This window comes from Oncorhynchus tshawytscha, linkage group LG21 (assembly GCF_018296145.1).
Source record: "Oncorhynchus tshawytscha isolate Ot180627B linkage group LG21, Otsh_v2.0, whole genome shotgun sequence".
Taxonomy (NCBI): domain Eukaryota; kingdom Metazoa; phylum Chordata; class Actinopteri; order Salmoniformes; family Salmonidae; genus Oncorhynchus; species Oncorhynchus tshawytscha.
In genome coordinates this window covers 7,629,862-7,652,168 of record NC_056449.1, presented here as the reverse complement: position 1 = coordinate 7,652,168, position 22,307 = coordinate 7,629,862, and the positions used below count along the sequence as shown (strand labels likewise).

The 22,307-nt window shown below is 44.6% G+C and overlaps 1 protein-coding gene across 11 annotated transcripts in view; it reads left to right on the top strand.

Moving 5' to 3' along the window:
• The window catches only part of LOC112220817 (protocadherin alpha-C2), a 33,289-nt gene extending 14,855 nt beyond the window's left edge, over nucleotides 1-18,434 (top strand). For 5 of the 11 annotated variants that reach the window (XM_042302992.1, XM_042302997.1, XM_042302996.1 and 2 more), the window contains exons 2-3: nucleotides 15,767-15,802; nucleotides 17,260-18,434. In XM_042302992.1, coding sequence (XP_042158926.1) covers nucleotides 15,767-15,778 — 12 coding nt within the window. In that variant the 3' untranslated portion in view covers nucleotides 15,779-15,802; nucleotides 17,260-18,434. Of the gene's footprint in view, nucleotides 1-42; nucleotides 2,648-2,876; nucleotides 5,637-5,993; nucleotides 9,181-15,766; nucleotides 15,803-17,259 lie in introns of those variants that run through there. The other 6 variants (XM_042302994.1, XM_024382370.2, XM_042302990.1 and 3 more) reach the window with 6 other exon arrangements.
• The last annotated feature ends 3,873 nt before the right edge of the window (nucleotides 18,435-22,307 follow it).

The window sequence follows — 22,307 nt, the reverse complement described above, 5'->3', positions numbered from 1 at the left end:
AAGCGTCGCTGCTCACCAATAAAACCCAATATTCTGTGATGTAACAGTCGCCATGACAGTTCGTCGCTAGCAAGACAGTAAGGCAATTTCATGTGAACAGCTCCCTGGTCCTGAATCCGTCTTTGACAAATTATCATTTAAATTGCATTGCATTACAACGCCGGAATTGTCGTCGTCTCGTCTTCTCATATTCAAAAAGGTCCCATTTTGTTGCATTGCGGAAAACAGTCAAACGATGGCTGAACATTGCATCGTTCAGCCCTGTAAAAGGTACGTCTCGGTCTTTCTTCTTTTCTCTGCCACCCTGAACACGATGTATGCGGTTACTCACTATTCTATTCCGGAGGAAATGGAGGAAGGCTCCGTTATTGCTAATCTGGCCTCTGATTTGGGGTTGAACATGAACAGTCTCAGTAAACGCAAGATGCGCTTGGATGTTATTGCCAACACAAAATATCTGGACGTTAACAAAGAGACTGGCGAGCTGTATATCGTCGAAAGGTTGGACAGGGAATCTCTTTGTACAACTAAGACAGCAACATCATGTTTTCTTAAAATGGATGCAACAATTGAAAATCCAATAAGGATGTTCAATATAGAATTAGAAATCATGGATATAAACGACAACGCGCCACATTTTCGACGGGACACAATGGATTTGGATATATCAGAGTCTACTCCCGTGGGTGAGCGATTCTCTCTGAACAATGCAGTGGACCCGGACGTTGGTAGCAACACTGTTAAAACCTACCACCTAAGTGAGAGTGAACATTTCAATATCGAAATACAGACCGGTAGAGATGGAGCAAAATTTGCTGATTTGATACTGAAAAAGGCTTTAGACCGAGAGCAGCAGGCGGTTCATAATCTAATACTCACCGCTGTAGATGGCGGAGTCCCCGCGCGCTCCGGAACAGCCAACATCATTGTTCGGGTTCTGGATACAAATGACAACGCCCCTAAGTTTAATACAGACACGTACAACATCGATATAATGGAAAACTCTCCAATTGGAAGTCTTGTTGTTAAATTGAATGCAACAGACTTAGATGAGGGCACAAATTCGGAAATAACATATTCATATAGTTTGTATACATCGGAGAAAACGCAAGGCACTTTCAGTTTAAACGCTAACAATGGAGAAATAACGGTAAAAGAAATGATAAATTATGAAGATTTCAGGATTTATGACATGGAAGTCATAGCAACAGATAAAGGAGCGAATTCCTTGTCAAGTCAGTGTAAATTAACAATTTTAGTTACAGATATGAATGACAATCATCCAGAAATGTCCATAAAATCGTTTCAAAGTCCTATAAAGGAAAATGTAGCCATAGACACTGTGCTAGCAGTTGTGAGTGTCAGCGATAAAGATTCAGGTGAAAATGGAATCGTCAATATTCACATTGCGGATCAATTACCTTTTGCGCTTCGAGAGTCTTCTGATAACTATTATGAGTTGGTAGTTTCACAACCTCTGGATCGTGAGAAGGTCCCAGAATATGAAATCACTTTTACCGTAACAGACAGGGGTTCCCCTCCACTATCTGACAACGAAACCATGACTTTAGAACTACTAGACGTAAACGACAACGTTCCACAGTTCCCCCAGTCGTTCTACACTATACCCGTTATGGAGAATAATGCACCTGGGGCCTTGCTAAGTTCCCTCACTGCGTTTGATCCAGACCTCCATGAAAACCAGTATCTAGTTTATTTCATCATAGAGAAGGAGATAGTGAACACCTCCATGTCCATGCTGTTCTCCATCAATCCGGAGAACGGTAATCTTTACGCACTAAAGACGTTTGACTATGAGATAGAGAAGGAGTTCCTTTTCCACATCGAGGCCAGAGACTCTGGTGTTCCTCCGCTCAGCAGTAACGTGACTGTCCACATCATTATTGTGGACCAGAACGACAACACCCCGGTCATAGTGTCTCCGTGGCGCGCGCACGGCTCCGTGGTGGAGGAGAAGATCCCCAGATCCACCGATAAAGGATCCCTGGTCTCCAAGGTGATAGCCATAGACACGGACTCGGTCCAGAACTCTCGGATTACATACCAGTTTCTACAGGTTACTGACGCCACCTTATTCAGTCTGGACCAATACAACGGAGAGATACGTACTATGAGAATGTTCAGTTACAGAGATCCGCGTCATCAACGGCTGGTTGTCATCGCCAAGGACAACGGGGATCCTGCTCTCTCTGCTACAGTTACCATAAAGCTCTCAACAGTGGAGACTGCCGTTAAAGCCTACTCTGACATGACGGAAGTGCCTCTAGAATATGACATATTTTCAGATTTAAACCTGTATTTGGTGATCGGCCTGGGCTCAGTGTCCTTTCTGTTGTTGATCACAATATTGGTCACCTGTGTGCTGAAGTGTCAGAAACCAAAGCCCAGCAATGCGGCTCCTCCCAGTAGGAACAGCGTGATCAGCGAGAGGAATTCGACCATCGCAGATTCCACCCTGGTCTCCAACGATGCCTACTGGTACAGTCTGTTTCTAGCGGAGACGAGGAAAGGAAAGCTGGTAGTCAGACAGCCTGTGCCAAAGGCAGGTTCCAGATACATCGTGTCCAGTCTACCAAGGAGCACTGGCCTGACAGAGACCAGTGACTCAGCAGCCTCTACTCTGCAGGTAAGAATGACCTACACCCATTCTTTAATATAAATAGCAATACATTTGATAGAGTTGTTTTCTTCCGTGCACAATTATCGTGCGTAAAATTGATGAATAGGTTGACTCAAGTTCGACCACGTGTTGATTGCAATTGTTTTGGCAATTAACAGTTCCAGCTCCACATTCAATGTACTTATATGCAACCAAATCATTCAATTCACAAGTTGAAAAGTCACTGTTGTCCCGTTGCAGCTGTTCTCACAGAATACTTCAAGTTTAAACGCACTAATAATACAACCTAAACGTTTGCAATGTTTGCAATTTCAGAGCTGCATAGGCTGGCAAAATGCGCAAAGTGTCACTGTTCACCAATAAAACGCACTATTCTGTGATGTAGTCGTCGCCATGACAGTACGTCATAGTGATAGACGCAGTGCCTATTGTGTGTGGACATTTTCCGGTCCTGAATTTCGATTCCTTCGATATCATTTTTGTCCATCTTTAAAACTTTACAAAGTCGTCTCGTTTTCTTGACGTAAATTCAACACAACTTCATATTTTCGTTGTGGTGCATTACGCAGAGATAAGCAATACAACAATGGAGACGCACATCAGTGCACAGCACTGGAGAAGGTACGTCTCGGTATTTCTTATTTTTTCTACCGCCATGAACACAGCATGTGCGGTTACTCACTATTCTATACCCGAAGAAATGGAGGAAGGCTCTATTGTTGCTAATTTGGCTGCTGATTTGGGTCTCGATGCGAAAACCTTAGTTAAGCGTAAAGTACGGTTGGATGTTATCGCCAATAAGAGGTATCTGGAGATAAACAAAGAGACGGGAGAGCTATTCATCGCGGAGAAGATTGACAGAGAATACCTATGCAACAGCAAAAATCCATCTTGTTTCCTCAAAATGGATGTTTCGATTGAAGAACCAATACGAATGTTTAATATTGAAGTGGAAATAATGGACATAAATGACAACGTGCCCCATTTTCGCAGGGACACCATGCACCTGGATATATCAGAATCCACCCCGGCAGGTGAACGATTCTCGTTAAACAATGCCGTTGACCCAGATTTCGGTACAAACTCTGTAAAGTCGTATCACTTAAGTGATGAAGAGCATTTTAGTATAGAGATTCAAACCGGGAGAGACGGGTCAAAGTTTGCTGATTTGGTTCTAAAAAATGCTTTAGACCGAGAGGAGCAGGCGGTCCATAACCTAATACTCACCGCTGTAGATGGCGGAGTCCCCGCGCGCACAGGCACAGCCAACATCATTGTTCGCGTTCTAGATACGAATGACAACGCCCCTCAATTTGATAAAGAAAGCTACACCATCAATGTGATGGAAAACGCCCCAATTGGAAACCTTGTGATTGAATTGAATGCAACTGACTTAGATGAGGGAACCAATTCGGAAATAATATACTCATATAGCCTTTATACATCAGAGAAAACGCAAGCAATTTTCAGTTTGAATTCTAATAGTGGTGAAATCAGAGTCAAAGAAATGATTAATTATGAAGATTTCAGGATTTATGATATGGAAGTCATAGCAATGGACAAGGGACCCAATTCCTTGTCAAGTCAGTGTAAATTAACTATTTTAGTTACAGATATGAATGACAATCACCCAGAAATGTCCATAAAATCGTTTCAAAGTCCTATAAAGGAAAATGTAGCCATAGATACTGTGATAGCAATTGTTAGTGTCAGCGATAAAGATTCAGGTGAAAATGGTATAGTTGACCTCCATATTGCTGATCAATTGCCATTTGCACTAAGAGAGTCTTCTGATAACTATTACGAATTGGTAGTTTCACAACCTCTGGATCGTGAGAAGGTCCCTGAATATGAAATCACTTTTACGGTAACAGACAGGGGATCCCCTCCGCTATCTGACAACGAAACTATGACTTTAGAACTACTAGACGTAAACGACAACGTTCCACAGTTCCCCCAGTCGTTCTACACTATACCCGTTATGGAGAATAATGCACCTGGGGCCTTGCTAAGTTCCCTCACTGCGTTTGATCCAGACCTCCATGAAAACCAGTATCTAGTTTATTTCATCATAGAGAAGGAGATAGTGAACACCTCCATGTCCATGCTGTTCTCCATCAATCCGGAGAACGGTAATCTTTACGCACTAAAGACGTTTGACTATGAGATAGAGAAGGAGTTCCTTTTCCACATTGAGGCCAGAGACTCTGGTGTTCCTCCGCTCAGCAGTAACGTGACTGTCCACATCATTATTGTGGACCAGAACGACAACACCCCGGTCATAGTGTCTCCGTGGCGCGCGCACGGCTCCGTGGTGGAGGAGAAGATCCCCAGATCCACCGATAAAGGATCCCTGGTCTCCAAGGTGATAGCCATAGACACGGACTCGGTCCAGAACTCTCGGATTACATACCAGTTTCTACAGGTTACTGACGCTACTCTATTCAGTCTGGACCAATACAACGGAGAGATACGTACTATGAGAATGTTCAGTTACAGAGATCCGCGTCATCAACGGCTGGTTGTCATCGCCAAGGACAACGGGGATCCTGCTCTCTCTGCTACAGTTACCATAAAGCTCTCAACAGTGGAGACTGCCGTTAAAGCCTACTCTGACATGACGGAAGTGCCTCTAGAATATGACATATTTTCAGATTTAAACCTGTATTTGGTGATCGGCCTGGGCTCAGTGTCCTTTCTGTTATTGATCACCATATTGGTCACCTGTGTGCTGAAGTGTCAGAAACCAATACCAAGTAAAGCGGCCCCTCCAAGTAGGAACAGCGTGATCAGTGACAGGAACTCAACCATCGCGGATTCCACCCTGGTCTCCAACGATGCCTACTGGTACAGTCTGTTTCTAGCGGAGACGAGGAAAGGAAAGCTGGTAGTCAGACAGCCTGTGCCAAAGGCAGGTTCCAGATACATCGTGTCCAGTCTACCAAGGAGCACGGGATTGACAGAGACCAGCGACTCCGCGGCCTCTACTCTGCAGGTAAGAAATACGATGCCTACTGGTACAGTCTGTTTCTAGCGGAGACTAGGAAAGGAAAGCTGTTTGTCAGACAGCCTGTTCGAAAGTCGGGCTCCAGATACATCGTGTCCAGTAGCCTATACTCCGAGTCGCTGCTTTGAGCCTCTACCCCAAGGATCGTCAACTAGATTCAGTCATGGACCAACTTTGTTATTGAGCGCATGGTCGTGGGAACGGAACATAATTGCAGATCATTTGTAGACTGCAAATTGACTAGAAGAAGCCCAAACATATATTATGTTTGCCTAAAACAATACTTTCAAACTTTACCTACATTTGTATACCACCACGTTTCTCTCTATTACGCGTGGGAAGTCTTGGTAACAGATTTCTTAAATGAAAATCTCTTCGAGCTGATTTCCTGGTGTTGTTACAGTCTTATGCTCAGAACACTTTGGGGGCTAAATAAAACCACTGGACAAATTCGTCCCGGGGTCCTGCTCTACTCGGACTCTACTGGTTTAACGTAATGTGCAACAACGTTACGTGTGGGTTCGCTACAGTATGCAGTTGCCATGCGTAAAATTGATAAACACGTTGGCTGAAGTTCTACCATCATTTGAAAGTGTTCACAATAACAACAACCATTTTACTTTCACATCCCATTCGTTTACCATTGAACAATCCATTCACCTCGAACAGATAACTAATATTTCTGTCCACAACGGCTGGTATTGTTACCAGAAGGGATCACAATTATCCAATAATAGGCCTAAATAAAGCAATGTTCATAATGTATTCTTTACCTCACATTCTAGCAATATTGTTGTGTGTCGTATTTTTTCGTCGCATAAATAATATCACCAAAAAGTGTGCAATAAACATGTATTAAATCCAACGTTGCAAGGGCTGCTAAAATGCGCACAGGGTCGCTGCTCGCCAATGAAACGCACTCTTCTTTGATGGAATGGTAGCCATGACAGTTCACCATAGCGATAAAGGCAATGCGTATTCTGTATGGACTGCTCGCGGGTGCTGACATTTATCTGCTTTTGAGAAGGTCGTTTTTGTCTTTATCTTCAAAAGGTTACATATCTAATTTTCTTGACACAAATTCGCCATCAACGTAACGTTCAGTATGAGGCACATCCCAACAATGGAGGTGCATATTAGTGGAGAGCCCCGGAGAAGGTATGTCGCGGTCTTTCTTCTTCTCTCTGCCGTCTTGAACACGGCATCTGCGGTTACTCACTATTCCATTCCCGAAGAGATCGAGGAAGGCTCCGTTGTTGCGAATTTAGCTGCTGATTTGGGTTTGGATGCTAAAATCATGGCTCGACGTAAAATACGGTTGGATGTTATCGCCAATAAGAGGTATCTGGAGATAAACAAAGACACAGGGGAGCTACTAATAGCGGAGAAGATTGACAGAGAATACTTATGCAACGTTAAGACATCCTCTTGTTTCCTCAAAATGGATGTTACCATCGAAAACCCAATTAGACTATTTAATATTGAAGTTGAAATAATGGACATAAATGACAACTCTCCCCAATTTCGCCGGGACACCATGCACCTGGATATATCTGAATCCACCGCTGCAGGAGAACGATTCTCGCTAACCAATGCAGTAGACCCAGATTTTGGTGCAAACTCTATCAATACGTATCACTTAAGCGAGAGTGAGCATTTCAGTATAGAGATTCAGACCGGTAGAGACGGGTCAAAGTTTGCTGATTTGATTCTTAAAACGGTTTTAAACCGAGAGGAACAGGCGGTTCATAATCTAATACTCACCGCTGTCGATGGTGGAGTCCCCACGCGCTCCGGTACAGCCAACATCATTGTTCGCGTTATAGACACGAATGACAACGCCCCTCAATTTGATAAAGAAAGCTACAACATTAATGTGATGGAAAACTCTCCAATTGGGAGCCTTGTGGTTAAATTGAATGCAACAGACTTAGATGAGGGAACCAATTCGGAAATAGTATATTCATATAGTCTTTATACATCAGATAAAACCCAACAAACGTTTAGTTTGAATACCAAAAATGGTGAAATCAGAGTCAAAGAAATGATTAATTATGAAGATTTCAGGATTTATGACATGGAAGTTATAGCAACTGATAAGGGGCCTAATTCCTTGACAGGGCAGAGTAAATTAACTATTTTGGTCACAGATATGAATGACAATCACCCTGAGATATCAATTAAATCGTTTCAAAGCCCTGTCAAGGAGGATATTCCAGTAGACAGTGTGATAGCAGTGGTTAGTGTCAGCGATAAAGATTCAGGTGACAATGGGATAGTTGATATTCGTATTGCTGATACATTGCCTTTTGCACTAAGAGAGTCTTCTGATAACTATTACGAATTAGTAGTTTCACAACCTCTGGACCGTGAGAAGGTTCCAGAATATGAAATAACTTTTACGGTAACAGACAGGGGTTCCCCTACGCTGTCTGACAACGAAACCATGACTTTAGAACTACTAGATGTTAACGACAACATTCCACAGTTCCCCCAGTCGTTCTACACTATACCCGTTATGGAGAACAACGCACCTGGGGCCTTGCTAAGTTCCCTCACTGCGTTTGATCCAGACCTCCATGAAAACCAGTATCTAGTTTATTTCATCATAGAGAAGGAGATAGTGAACACCTCCATCTCCATGCTGTTCTCCATCAATCCGGAGAACGGTAATCTTTACGCACTAAAGACGTTTGACTATGAGATAGAGAAGGAGTTCCTTTTCCACATTGAGGCCAGAGACTCTGGTGTTCCTCCGCTCAGCAGTAACGTGACTGTCCACATCATTATTGTGGACCAGAACGACAACACCCCGGTCATAGTGTCTCCGTGGCGGGCGCACGGCTCCGTGGTGGAGGAGAAGATCCCCAGATCCATCGATAAAGGATCCCTGGTCTCCAAGGTGATAGCCATAGACACAGACTCTGTCCGGAACTCTCGGATTACATACCAGTTTCTACAGGTTACTGACGCCACCTTATTCAGTCTGGACCAATACAACGGAGAGATACGTACTATGAGAATGTTCAGTTACAGAGATCCGCGTCATCAACGGCTGGTTGTCATCGCCAAGGACAACGGGGATCCTGCTCTCTCTGCTACAGTTACCATAAAGCTCTCCACAGTGGAGACTGCCGTTAAAGCCTACTCTGACATGACGGAAGTGCCTCTAGAATATGACATATTTTCAGATTTAAACCTGTATTTGGTGATCGGCCTGGGCTCAGTGTCCTTTCTGTTATTGATCACCATATTGGTCACTTGTGTGCTGAAGTGTCAGAAACCAATGCCCAGCAAAGCGGCCCCTCCAAGTAGGAACAGCATGATCAGCGAGAGAAACTCAACCATCGCAGATTCCACCCTGGTCTCCAACGATGCCTACTGGTACAGTCTGTTTCTAGCGGAGACGAGGAAAGGAAAGCTGGTAGTCAGACAGCCTGTGCCAAAGGCGGGTTCCAGATACATCGTGTCCAGTCTACCAAGGAGCACTGGCCTGACAGAGACCAGCGACTCAGCAGCCTCTACTCTGCAGGTAAGAATGACCTACACCTCCACTTCAAGGAAAACAAACGCTTACATCAAATCATCCAGCAACATTCAGACGACGACCTCGAGCAGCTGTCTCAATATCTTTGTGGGTTATCGTCCTATTTATATGTGTCTCTATACATTGTGTTCTTCAGAGGTATGCGTAGGCCTAATTGTGACCTAAACAGATGAAAATAGCACACCAGCCTTTGCTCACCTTAAACATCTCCTCAAATACAGTCAGTAGCTTGCCCCTTGACTAAGAGCATCACAATGCCAGTTCAAGACACTTCAGGTCATTTGGTTCAATGGGATCACTAGGAGAGAGGGTCTTGATTCACATCTCGAGCAGCGGTCTAAGTACCTGTGTGGTTTAAAAAATACATTTTTTATTTTAATTTTATTTGACATTTTACCCCTTTTTCTCCCCAATTTCGTGGTATCCAATTGTTGTAGTAGCTACTATCTTGTATCATCGCTACAACTCCCGTACGGGCTCGGGAGAGATGAAGGTTGAAAGTCATGCGTCCTCCGATACACAACCCGACCAGCCGCACTGCTTCTTAACACAGCGCGCATCCAACCCGGAAGCCAGCCGCACCAATGTGTCGGAGGATACACCGTGCACCTGGCAACCTTGGTTAGCGCGCACTGCGCCCGGCTCACCACAGGAGTCGCTGGTGCGCGATGAGACAAGGACATCCCTACCGACCAAGCCCTCCCTAACCCGGACGATGCTAGGCCAATTGTGCGTCACCCCACGGACCTTCCGGTCACGGCCGGTTACGACAGAGCCTGGGCGCCAACCCAGGGACTCTGATGGCACAGCTGGCACTGCAGTACAGCGCCCTTAACCACTGCGCCACCCGGGAGGCCCCTGTGTGGGTTAAAGGCAGTTAACCCACTGTTCCCCGGGCACCTGAAGAAGTTGATGTCGATTAAGGCAATACCCCCACACCTCTCTGATTCAGAGGGGTTGGGTTAAATGCCGAAGACACATTTCAGTTGAAGGCATTCAGTTGTACAACTGACTAGGTATCCCTCTTTCATATGTTAAACTCAGTGGGTGGCTTGCCTCTTGACTCAGAGTACCACAGTGTAAAGGTTGAGACAGCTGAGGTCATCTCGGTCAATGGGATCACTATGAAGGATGAGCTTAGCGTCTGCTGATATTGTCAGGAGCTTCTCTCGCAGGCAACATACTGCACTTGTTCCTGATTGGTTGAGTCTCATGTTTTCTGCCAGGAGTGATCTGTCTTTCCTGTTTGAACTGTAAGAGAAACGAAGAGTGTATCTCAATGGTCCAAAGTGACATGCTCTCCTTAAAGGCCCAGTGCAGTCCAAAACATGATTTCCAGCATTTTATACACATTTCCACACTACGAGTTTGGAATAGTACTGTTAAAATGTGAAAATCATCTCAAATGTCATTTGTCACTTGCCGAATACAACCGTTAAATTAATATTTACGAGCCCTTAACCAACAATGCAGTTTTGAGAAAATAAGAGTTAAGAAAATATCTACTGAATAAACTAGTTAAAAAAAGTAACACAATTAAATAACAATAATGAGGCTATATACAGAGGGTACCAGTACCGAGTCAATGTGCGGGGTTACAGGTTAGTCGAGGTAATTGAGGTAATATGTACATGTAGGTAGGGGTAAAGTGACTTGGCGCTCTGGTACTGCTTGCCGTGCGGTAGCAGAGAGAACAGATTATGACTTTGGTGGCTGGAGTCTTTTTTTCAAATTTTTTGGGACTTCCTCTGACACCGTCTAGTATAGAGGTCCTGGATGGCAGGAAGCTTGGCCCCAGTGATGTACTGGGCCATACTAACTACCCTCTGTAGCGCCTTAAGGTCAGATGCCGAGCAGTTGCCATACCAGGTGCAGCTTTATAACTTTGAGGATCTGGGGACCCATGCCACATCTTTTCAGTCTCCTGAGGGGGAATATGTATTGTCGTGCCCTCTTCACGACTGTCTTGGTGTATTTGGATCATGTTAGTTTGTTGTTGATGTGGACAACAAGGAACTTGAAGCTCTCGACCTGCTCCACTACAGCCCTGTCGATGTGATTGGGGGTGTGCTCGGACCTCCTTTTCCTGTTGTCCACGATCAGCTCCTTGGCCTTGCTCACATTGAGAGGGAGAGGTTGTTGTCCTGGAATCACACTGCCAGGTGTCTGACCTCCTTCCTATATACTGTCTCATCGTTGTCACTGATCAAGCCTACCACTGTCTTGTCGTCAGCAAACTTAATGATTGTGTTGGAGTCATGCTTGGGAGTACAGGAGGGGACTAAGCACGCACCCTTGAGGGGTACCTGTGTTGAGGATCAGCGTGGCAGATGTGTTGTTTCCTACCCTTACCACCTGGGGCGGCGCATCAGGAAGTCTAGGATCCAGTTGCAGAGGGAGGTGTTTAGTCCCAAGGTCCTTAGCTTAGTGATGAGCTTTGTGGGCGCTATGTGTTGAATGCTGAACTGTAGTCGATGAACAGCATTCTCACATAAGTGCTCCTTTGGTCCAGGTGGGAAAGGGCAGTGTGGAGTGAAATTGAGATTGCTTCATCTGCGGATCTGTTGGCGCGGTATGTGAATTGGAGTGGGTCTAGGGTTTCCGGGATGATGGTGTTGATGTGAGCCATGACCAGCCTTTCAAAGCACTTCATGGCTACAATTGCCAGTGCTATGGGGCGGTAGTCATTTAGGCAGGTTACCTTGGTGTTCTTGGGCACAGGGACTATGGTGGTCTGTTTGAAACATGTAGGTATTACAGACTCGGTCAGGGAGAGGTTGAAAATGTCAGTGAAGACACTTGCCAGTTGGTCAGCGCATGCTCTGAGTACACGTCCTGGTAATCCGTCTGGCCCAGCAGCCTTATGAATGTTGACCTGTTTAAAGGTCTTACTCACATCGGCTACGGAGAGGATGATCACACAGTCATCCAGAACAGCTGGTGCTTTCATGCATGCTTCAGTGTTGCTTGCCTCGAAGCGAGCATAGAAGGCATTTAGCTTGTCTGGTAGGCTCGTGTCTCTCAGAAGTTTGCGGCTGAGTTTCCCTTTGTAATCTGTAATAGTTTGCAAGCCCTGCCACATCCAACAAGCGTCAGTGCCTTTGTAGTAGGATTCAATCTTAGTCCTGCATAGCGTGATTTTTTTTATAAGCGTCCGGATTAGTGTCCTGCTTCTTGAAAGCAGCAGCTCTAGCCTTTAGCTCAGTCCGGATGTTGCCTGTAATCCATGGCTTCTGGTTGGGATATGTACGTACAGTCACTGTGGGGACGACATCATCGATGCACCTATGGATGATGCTGGTGATTGATGTGGTATACTCCTCAATGCCATAGGATGAATCCCGGAACATATTCCTGCCTGTACTAGCAAAACAGTCCTATAGCTTAGCATCCGCGTCATTTGACCACTTCCGTATTGAGCGAGTCACTGGTACTTCCTGCTTTAGTTTTTACTTGTAAGCAGGAATCAGGAGGATATAATTAACGTCAGATTTGCCAAATGGAGGGTGAGGCAGAGCTTTGTACACATCTCTGTATGTGGAGTAAAAGTGTTCTAGAGTTTTTTTCTCCCCCTCTGGTTGAACATGTGACATGAGGTAAACAGATTTAAGTTTTCCTGCATTAAAGTCCCCGGCCACTAGGAGCGCCGCTTTTGGATGAGCATTTTCTTGTTTGCTTATGGCCTTTTACAGCTTGTTGAGTGCGGTCTTAGTGCCAACATCGGTTTCTGGTGGTAAATAGACAGCTACAAAAAATATAGATGAAAAAACTCTTGGTAGATAGTGTGTATATTGTGGAAAATGTAGTGTAAGAGCTGTTAGAAAAGACCGCCTGAAGTTTCAGCCTGTTTTGGTGGGATGGATTTTAGTCCTGCCTGGTGAAATCACCAGGCGGTAAATTACTGTAGTTAATAGACCAATAAGAATGAGAGTTCCAAACCTCTCAGCCAATAACAGCTCTTTGTTTGTTTTCTGTTCCCCACTCAGACCACTCCCAGACCGTCATTGCAAAATTCTTGCTTGAGAAATTGCTCTTTGCTTAGAAGCAATTCTTGTTTCTTTTTTTGACCATTTTAACTTAAAACAATCACAGTAAGGTACTATTGTTACCCAGAAATGTTTTGATATTTAAAAAAAAACCTGTCTGCATTGGAACTTTAAGACTACTGAGAGGCATCGGAAGTTAGAGCTGTGTGCTGGTACATTCAAATGACAGCTTGGTTGGCCATCCTCATGAAGCCATTTTCATAACCTCTATTACGGAGTAGTAATTTGGGAAACCAGGCCAATTCAGACCGTGATAATCTAATCATAGTTCCCAAAGAGATACAGTGAAACAATGTGGTGTGGTTTCAGAGAGCATAGCCCATATATTTTGCGGGAAGCTCCCTGTGGGATGGTTCTCATCGCGTGAAACATGATACCTTATTGTCTAATACAATTCTAATAGTTATCAACGCGGGCCACCTTGTAGACATCGCAAGCAGAACGGCTGAACCAACAAGTGGCTTGTTAACAATGCAATATTTTGTAGCCAAATGATGTCAATGCTATTCCAATAAAGCTAGACCTATTTTGAAGCGTGCCTTGCTTAACTCCTCTATTTCAATTCACTCACTGGCATGGCCATTAAAAATATAATACTTTAAGCGGTGTTCCAATTCCAGAACAAACGAAGCAACAGCGACTCAGAGAAGCTGTCTGGAAGTTACCGTAACATATCCGATGAGCGTGCATCACCAAATGTACATTAAAACCATATTACTGTGTCATAACAACAGGCAACTGCAGGTAAAACCAAGATGGCACCGTGAATAACCAAGATGGCATCATGAAAAGCCAAGATGGCCTCATAAATAACATAGATAGAACACTTTGGTGAAACGTTTATTTCTGAGAAGAAGCCATGATGATTTCATGTGATATTGTCTGATATCAGCAACCTGGAGTGTAACAATTTGTTTTCTTTTCGGCATCACATAAGCTACCTAAAATTAAGAAGGTCACACAGTTAAAATCTCAGAAACTATTCACAGAAACATATTGAATACTGTTTACCCAGATACACAGGATATAGAAAGTGTCAGGTGCAGAGAGGGAGCATGTGTAACATTTCCACTTTCCACCTCATTACCAGTCTAAAAACAGGTCACCTTCTGGCGTTGCAGGGTAATCCGTATGACAGGCCTAGTTCCTTTCTCTCTAGAAACCGTTCACCTCTCATTCATTCATATCACTTCCCTCTAGCATCTCAGTAAACAGCTGCAGAACCTGCTGTGGAGAACAAAAAAGCCTTCTAATTTGGTCTGACAGGTCGAGTGGTGTGTTGCTGTGTGGCATGTGGCCTGTATTCCACTGCACTGACTGTGCCTGCATACTGCAGCCATTTAGCGGTATACTGCATCCTTTTTCGAGGTAGCACAGTGATGAAGATGACACAGTGATGAAGATTACACAGTGATGAAGATTAGACAGTGCCAGAAGCAATTTTATGTATGTATGTTCTACTAGAATATGAGGAGACAGAAACCCCTCGAGCTTTCAAAACAGACCAGATATGTTTTCACATTAGTGGAACATTAGAGGAGTCTATTATTAATCTAGAGGCATCTGCTCATCATTGACATCACAGGTTCTTATTTCATGTTTGATATGCTTATTGACTTCCTTCGTCAAATATAGTCAACCGCAGCTGTAAATGCATTTGAATAAACCCTTCTCTCTCCCACAGTGAGCCCAGTCAAGCTGAAGGCCTAGCTTTGTGTACAGCTTTTCAGTGCAGCCACTCCCCCTCTATGCTGCAGAGGTTCTCTCTCCTCCTCTTGCACCACTCAGTAAGAGAAGGAGTGCAGGGAGGAGATCTGCAGTAAGAGATGGGCCAGGGTTGTAGTGTTGCTTGTTTTGCTACGCACCTCTCGCTCTATACCAGTGGCCATATATGGCCTTTCCAGGTGTTCTGCAAGAGCTGTTCTCCTGCTATTATACATTTGCAAACTCATTACAATGGACAGCGTTTTCAGAAAGTATTCAGACCTCTTGACTTTTCCCACATTTTGTTACCTTAGAGCATTCATTTTAGAATAAGACTGTAACGTCACAACATGTGGAAAAAGTCAAGGGGCCTGAATACTTTCAGAAAGGCCCTGTATAACAAATGTTTTCCTTGATCAAGGCTAGTTCTCGTTAAAAGGTAAGTTTTACAGAATAAGTGATTGTGTGCGGTCTTGTGTGTGAGGGTGAATGGTGTTTGTGTGCGTACGGATTGCTGAAAACGGTCATTTTCCTAACTAACTCATGTTACCCTTTTCAGACTGTCATGCAATTCTTCCTGCTATGCTGTGCTGTCTGTTTTATCTTAAGCATCTTCTGTTTTGGGCTATACTATTCAAAGTGCAGACTGTTTCTCAGACGTATAAGATAATCTCTTTCGTAGAAATGCAATGATTAAAACAAAAAAAAATGGTAGATTTTAGCCATAGGTCATAACCATGCATACAGAAAGAGTTCCTCTTCTTCTGTTCTGCAATGTCTTGACCATTGAAACACTTCTTTCTTTTCTCCCTGTTCTTAAGTACCCTAAGTGAGGGAAGTCCACTCTGCAGCTGGAGGTACGCAGGAGTCTCACTCACCCGCCCCGGAACCCCTTTTTGAATGACCTTACAGAAATGATGTGTTTTTGTTTTTTGTGTCATTCTTTTGTTGTTTTCAGTGGAAATCCTGTTCTCCTGTCGTTGTTTCCTTCCTCTTGGAGGAGGAGCTGTGGCTTTGATGACAAAAACGTCACTTGGCCAAGTTGATACCAATACCCCGTCCCTCCTGCCCTGTTCCCCATGGCTTAATGAGTCTGGCCTGCACCGACCTTTTGTCCTGTTTAACTGAGCCTCATCCCAAAACAAACCACTGCTGCCCATATTAGACTCTCACCCTCAAGGCCTATTGAGCCTGTCTCAAGCTCTAGAAATGCTACTGTTATGATGCTGATGTCTAGGTCATACTGACCTAGTTTCCTAACTATACAGTACATTGGGTCTTTCTCCTCTGCCAGAACAGTGACTTTTGGGCGCTTTCCTGTCAGGGAAAAAAACAAATGGCATTGATTGACCTCAGTAGGCATCAGACAGAGACGGAGTAATAATCATAACGCTGCTGATAGTAATAATCTGGGATCTATTTGACAGAAGGTCTGGCTTTAGTTGTAATCCAGATTAAAGAGGGGGATCGATGAAGGTATGTCCTCTCTACTGCAATCACCTTTTGGTTTTTCGGGCACACACTTGTCTGTCACACCTGACTGCAGCCAGTCACTGAGACCTAAGCCCAGCACCTGGTCCTGGGGCTGCAGAGTGACAGCCCAAAAAGAATGAAAAACTTAAACATGTCCTGCTTACACTCACCCACAACTATGGACTCCCTTGACTGATGCATCTTACAGTATCATGCTAGGCCCTCCCTGAAACCACCACAGAAGCTCTCTAACCAGGCTGTCATACATTTGTTTTTTACATGAACAGAACTATACAGCTAATAAGCTTTGGCACAGTCCTCTGCATGGGATATTAATTTGTGTTCATCTCCTTCAGTCCCATCACTAAAGCAGATCAGGCACATCCTCTACTGCATCTCAGACTGTTTGTTTGGTGGATTGGACTGTGGTGTTTTTGGTGTGATTGGTTGATTGTTTGATTGTTTGACTGACTGTTGATGAGTTCACAACACGTTTGACCCTTGTGAATTCCTGTTTACTGGGATGTGACGTATGACCTAATTCTTCGTGCAGAGGGACGGGAAAGGAAACTAATCGCCCAGTTACTTAGCAACCACTCTCTCTCCCTCACATAAACTTGGAGCATGGTATTCATTAATAGTCCCCCCCTCCCTCCCACCCACCCACCCACCCACCCCCACCACCACCACCACTACAAGTCCCACTCTGTCGTTCTGCCTGATGCCCTGTCTGACTGACAGACCTTGGCTGCATGAGACATGTCAGACTTTGGCCAATCATAAGGCTGTGAATGTCCCAGATGACTCCCACTTTTGTCTAATTCTCTCCTCTCATTTGCAGGGGTCGACCACCACTGGCAGCAGTTCCTCGTAAGGCTCCATCCCCATTGGTCCGCTGAAGTGACATCAGGAGGAATCCCTGTCCACTGAAGAAAGGAACCCCATCCTTACCCTACTCAGCCCCCTCCCCTAAACACCCAGCCCCTCAGTGACACTCCAACTGCACCCCCTTGGCCCCACAATAACTCTACCCCAAGGACCTAAAGGACACTATAGTGACCCCGTCCCCCATCCCCCGTCCCCTAGCCATCCCCCAATCTCTTTTTAAGCACACGCTATCCCCAATCAACTTCACAAGTCTTTCAACGTCCATTCAACACGCATGATTCTGCATGGCTCTGGCCCATCACTGAAAGCCCTTCGTATTTCAAGAGAAAAGACACTAGAGACACAGAATGAACAAGTAGAGGTACCACTAGACATACGAAAGGAGTTCCAAACAGCCACTATGAACTAACAGAGACGGACATGGGGATGTGGAGTTGTCTTCAAAGATAGTAACCCATCTCAGAAAAAGATGTTAGGCTTTCACTTCAGTGTTTCTTCCTGTTCTGGCAGCGCAAAGGTGTGGAGATGTATAATCAAGCAAACAAAAAACATGTAAACCAATATGTCAGATAGCTAAAGTAGCTGCAGAGGATTAATAACAGTATAGGACAAAAGGGAATTAGTGTTGTGTGAGGTGATGTGATGTAGAAGTAGGTCATTTAGTCGTTTTCTGTAGTGTACAAAGACCTTGTGCTACATGTGAGTGAGACACTCAGTCAGAATACTTTTGTCATCCAATTTATCAAACAAGGAAATAGGGGAGGGTTAATTAGAAATGTCATAATGCTTAGGTTGTTACATGTGTACTGATTTAAGTGTGAGGCACGTGACATCCCGGCAACTTTGAGAGAGAAGAAAAAACACACTTTTACTTTTCATTTTTTATTTTTCAAACTTTGTACAAAATGTGACTGCTAAACAAAATGAAATGCCAATATTTACAGTACTACAGTAACTACTATTATCTCTGCTTTATGTTATGATCAAGGCAAGTCTATAATTAGTGCTTTGTGTAGCCTATATTATCTATCGATGGTGCAATGTGTAGTCATTCTTTTTTTATTTATTGTACTGTATCCTATGGTGATTTGTTATATATGGGTACCATTACATCCATGATGAATTAACCCTCTTTTTCTCTGTGAATTACTGGTTAGTTTAGCTTTCCCGAGGTGGGCCCACTCATCCTTAGCACATCAAAGATGCCCCTAACCACTGATACAAGGTCAGATCACTTTCAGCGCTCTAATGGTTCAACAAGGTTAGTAGGGTGTCTGACGATCCTAGAGCTGTTGTTTAGGGGCAACGTTTACAGTAGGCTAAGACTAGGGCGGCTGACCAGTGCAGGCTCCACGGCAGCTCGTTGGTTGACACGCTAGCTAATGCAGCTCCGGTAGCTACAGCTGCTGCAATCAATTCGACTTTTGATGTAGCTGCTCGTTATCAAGTTGTACCAGAGAAAAGCTTCACTGATCATTTCAACTACGGGTGAGGCACGGTAGCCTAGTGGTTAGAGCTGTTAGACTAGTAACCGGAAGGTTGCGAGTTCAAACCCCCCCCTAACTGACAAGGTACAAATCTTTCGTTCTGCCCCTGAACAGGCAGTTAACCCACTGTTCCTAAGCCATCATTGAAAATAAGAATTTGTTCTTAACTGACTTGCCTGGTTAAATAAAATTTGAATTCAGATTTTTTGTTTTTTAACCTGGAGGTGGAAGTGGGTGAGACAGAAGACAGAAGCAGAAACATCAAAATGATCATCGGAAACGAGTCATTTTAAGTGATAGACTATGAATCTCATTGGTTCATTCTTGGCGTATTGATGGTAGGTGATAGGTGGGTATCATACAGTCATAGGTGGATATCGAAGGTGTGTAACGTCATGCAAATCTCACTGGTATTGTAACTGTAGAACTTCTGTAATCCTCATTAGGAATGGTTTATGCACGCAATAAGTTGAAATGGGAACGATATCAGCTGGATATTAACTTAATAATTAATTGAACTGTAAATTCGGCCATATGAGGAGAACAACACGTTTTTACTGCAAAGGTAAGCAAGAACGACGTTCAATTAAGCCAACAGTGACCAATTCAATGTAGTTTTGAATCGAAAAATTAGCTAAACTCAGCGCAGAGAATATGAGGGAGTTCTATTAACCGCGAGTCGCGTGCACCAGTCTATGGCCCGTGACGTGAACGGGCAGAAGCGGTGAGGGAGTAGCGCCCTTCTCAAATCAAACAGTAATGCAAACCACTCAGCCATGTTGTCAACAAGGCAGAACCGTGCATGAATTGTCCAGAAAAATACATCAAATCAAATGTTATTTGTGACATGTAAAATAAAATAAAAAGTAACAATAAAATAAAAATACCGAGGCCATATACAGGGGGTGCTGGTACGAGTCAATGTGCGGGGGTACAGGTTAGTCGAGGTAATTTGTACATGTAGGTAGTGGTAAAGTGACTATAAACCGGTGAGTAGCAGCAGTGTAAAATCAAACGCATGACTTGGGTGACTGGACTCTTTTTTGGGCCTTCCTCTGACACCGTCTAGTATAGAGGTCCTGGGTGGCAGGAAGCTTGGCCCCTGTGATGTACTGGGCCATACGCACTAACCTCTGTTGCGCCTTACGGTCGGATGCCGAGCAGTTGCCATACCATGCGGTGATGCAACCGGTCAGGATGCTCTCCATGGTGCAGCTGAATACATTTTTGAGGATCTGGGGACCCATGCCAAAACTTTTGTGTCTCCTGAGGAGGAAAAGGTGCCATCGTGCCCCCTTCATGACTCTGTTGGTGTGTTTGGACCATGATAGTTTGTTGGTGATGTGGACACCAACGAACTTGAAACTCTCTACCCGCTCCACTACAGCCGATGTGAATGGGGGCCTGTTCGGCCCCCCTTTTCCTGTAGTCCACAATCAGCTCCTTTGTCTTGCTCAAGTTAAGGGAGAAGTTGTTGTCCTGGCACCTCACTGCCAGGTCTCTGACCTCCTCCCTATAGGCTGTCTCATCGTTGTTGGTCATCAGGCCTACTACTGTTGTGTCATCAGTAAACTTAATGATGGTGTTGGAGTCATACTTGACCACGCAGTCATGGGTGAACAGGGAGTTCAAGAGGGGACTAAGCACGCACCTTTGAAGGGCCCCAGTGTTGAGGATCAGCGTGGCAGATATGTTGTTGCCTACCCTTACCACCTAGGGGCGGCCCGCCAGGAAGTCCAGGATCCAGTTGCAGAGGGAAGTGTTTAGTCCCAGGGTCCTTAGCTTAGGGATGAGCTTTGTGGGCACTATGGTGTTGAACGCTGAGCTGGGGTCAATGAACAGCATTCTTACATCTCTTTCCCATATGAAAACACAGAATCCTACTCCTCATTCCACTTGCTTAACCTAGCCTAGGCTACGTCTCTTTTGATTTGAACTGACATCTGCCCTGGGCTTTGAACGGTGAACCTGGCTCACACCCATGAGGCAGCCCGTTTCCAAAACAAATGCAATCGCTTTTCACTGGATACAAATTCCTCCCATCCGGGTGACCCGGGCCAGATAATCGAATACCCTTACTGTCAACAACGCATGCATGGTGATGTTTGCTATGCTCTGAGAAGGCTGGGCCTATTTCTGCTAATAGCAAAACTAATGGTTAGCTAGCTTGCTATTTATTTCATTGGCGTTTATTCTGCTATTCACCACTTAGTGGCAGGGTAGATTTAGAGTGAGAGAGACAGGTCATGACCATACAGTATGTGACCCTGTCCTCGACTCCTTTCCAAGATGGCCAGAGGGGTCCTGATGCTGCTTGCGTTGGTGCTGTGTAGGGCAAATGTTAATGTGCAACCACACAAATAGTGTAGCGAATATTATTACGGTAATGCGGTTGGACAAAAAGAGAGGTGTGTGTGATTATGTGTGTGTTACTGTCCTACGTGGCCAATAGTAACGACACAGAGAGGGCAGCTACATAACAGACTGCTGAGAGTAGGACGTTGTGTCCCCTTGACTCTGTGGTATAGAGACATCCATGGTTCAGGTAGATAATCAGCACTATGCTTCAGAACGGAGTGCATGTCTCCTCCTCACAGGCCCCGGGCCTGCTGCTGGTTTAAGGTGCTGACTGAGGAGGACATAGCTTTTATGTAGGGCACTTACCCACTGCTTATGAAACACCCAGTTATTCATGTCAGGAAGAAAAACCTGCCCGTGGGAGGAACGGAATGGTCGCGCCTATTTTTAACTAAACCTTCCTTTCTCAGACAGGGTAGGACAGAGCTGTTTCCTTCTTTTTAGTCTTAGAGGTGCCACCGATATAGGTCTGTGTGTGTGTGTGTGTGTGTGTGCGTGCGCATGTGAGCGCGTGTGCATGTGTGTGTGTCTGTATTCCGTGTTTGTGTTTTCGCAGACACCCGTGTGATATAGCAGCGGCCGACAGGCTGGTGAGTAAGAGTATCAACCTGATTCTGTTGAATCTAATGACTCTTAATGCCCAGTTAGCTCAGTGACGGTAGCATGCTAGCCAATCTGGTCTCCCCTGGCTGCTGAGGCCATGGTCTCTGTTTCTGTTTGTGACTTAATTAAAACATCACATCTGGGGCCCGCCTTGAGGAAAGCTAATTGTACTGTGAGTGCTCCAGCTGTGAGCATCTCTGTGCGTTGTAATTCCTGTTCTACGTGTGGGAAAAACAAGCAAGCAAAAGGAAACTACGGGAACCCCGTAACCTGTATCTTTACGCTCTACAGGAGAAGCGTAACGTTATCAGTGGTATGAAGTCGTGATCTTGTCATGTGGAAGGCCTGTATAATAAGCTATAATTGCATCATTGTGCTGCAATAGTGACGCATGTTCATACACTAAGACAGGATGAGTGCAAAGGGCTTACAGATAACGTGAAGGGAAATATCATGAGAAAGCTTTATTCACAGAGGATATTTACAGCAAACTGAACTGTATTAGCCTGAACTCTGGCAGAGCCAATTACACTTAAGCTTGTGTTCCTGTGCT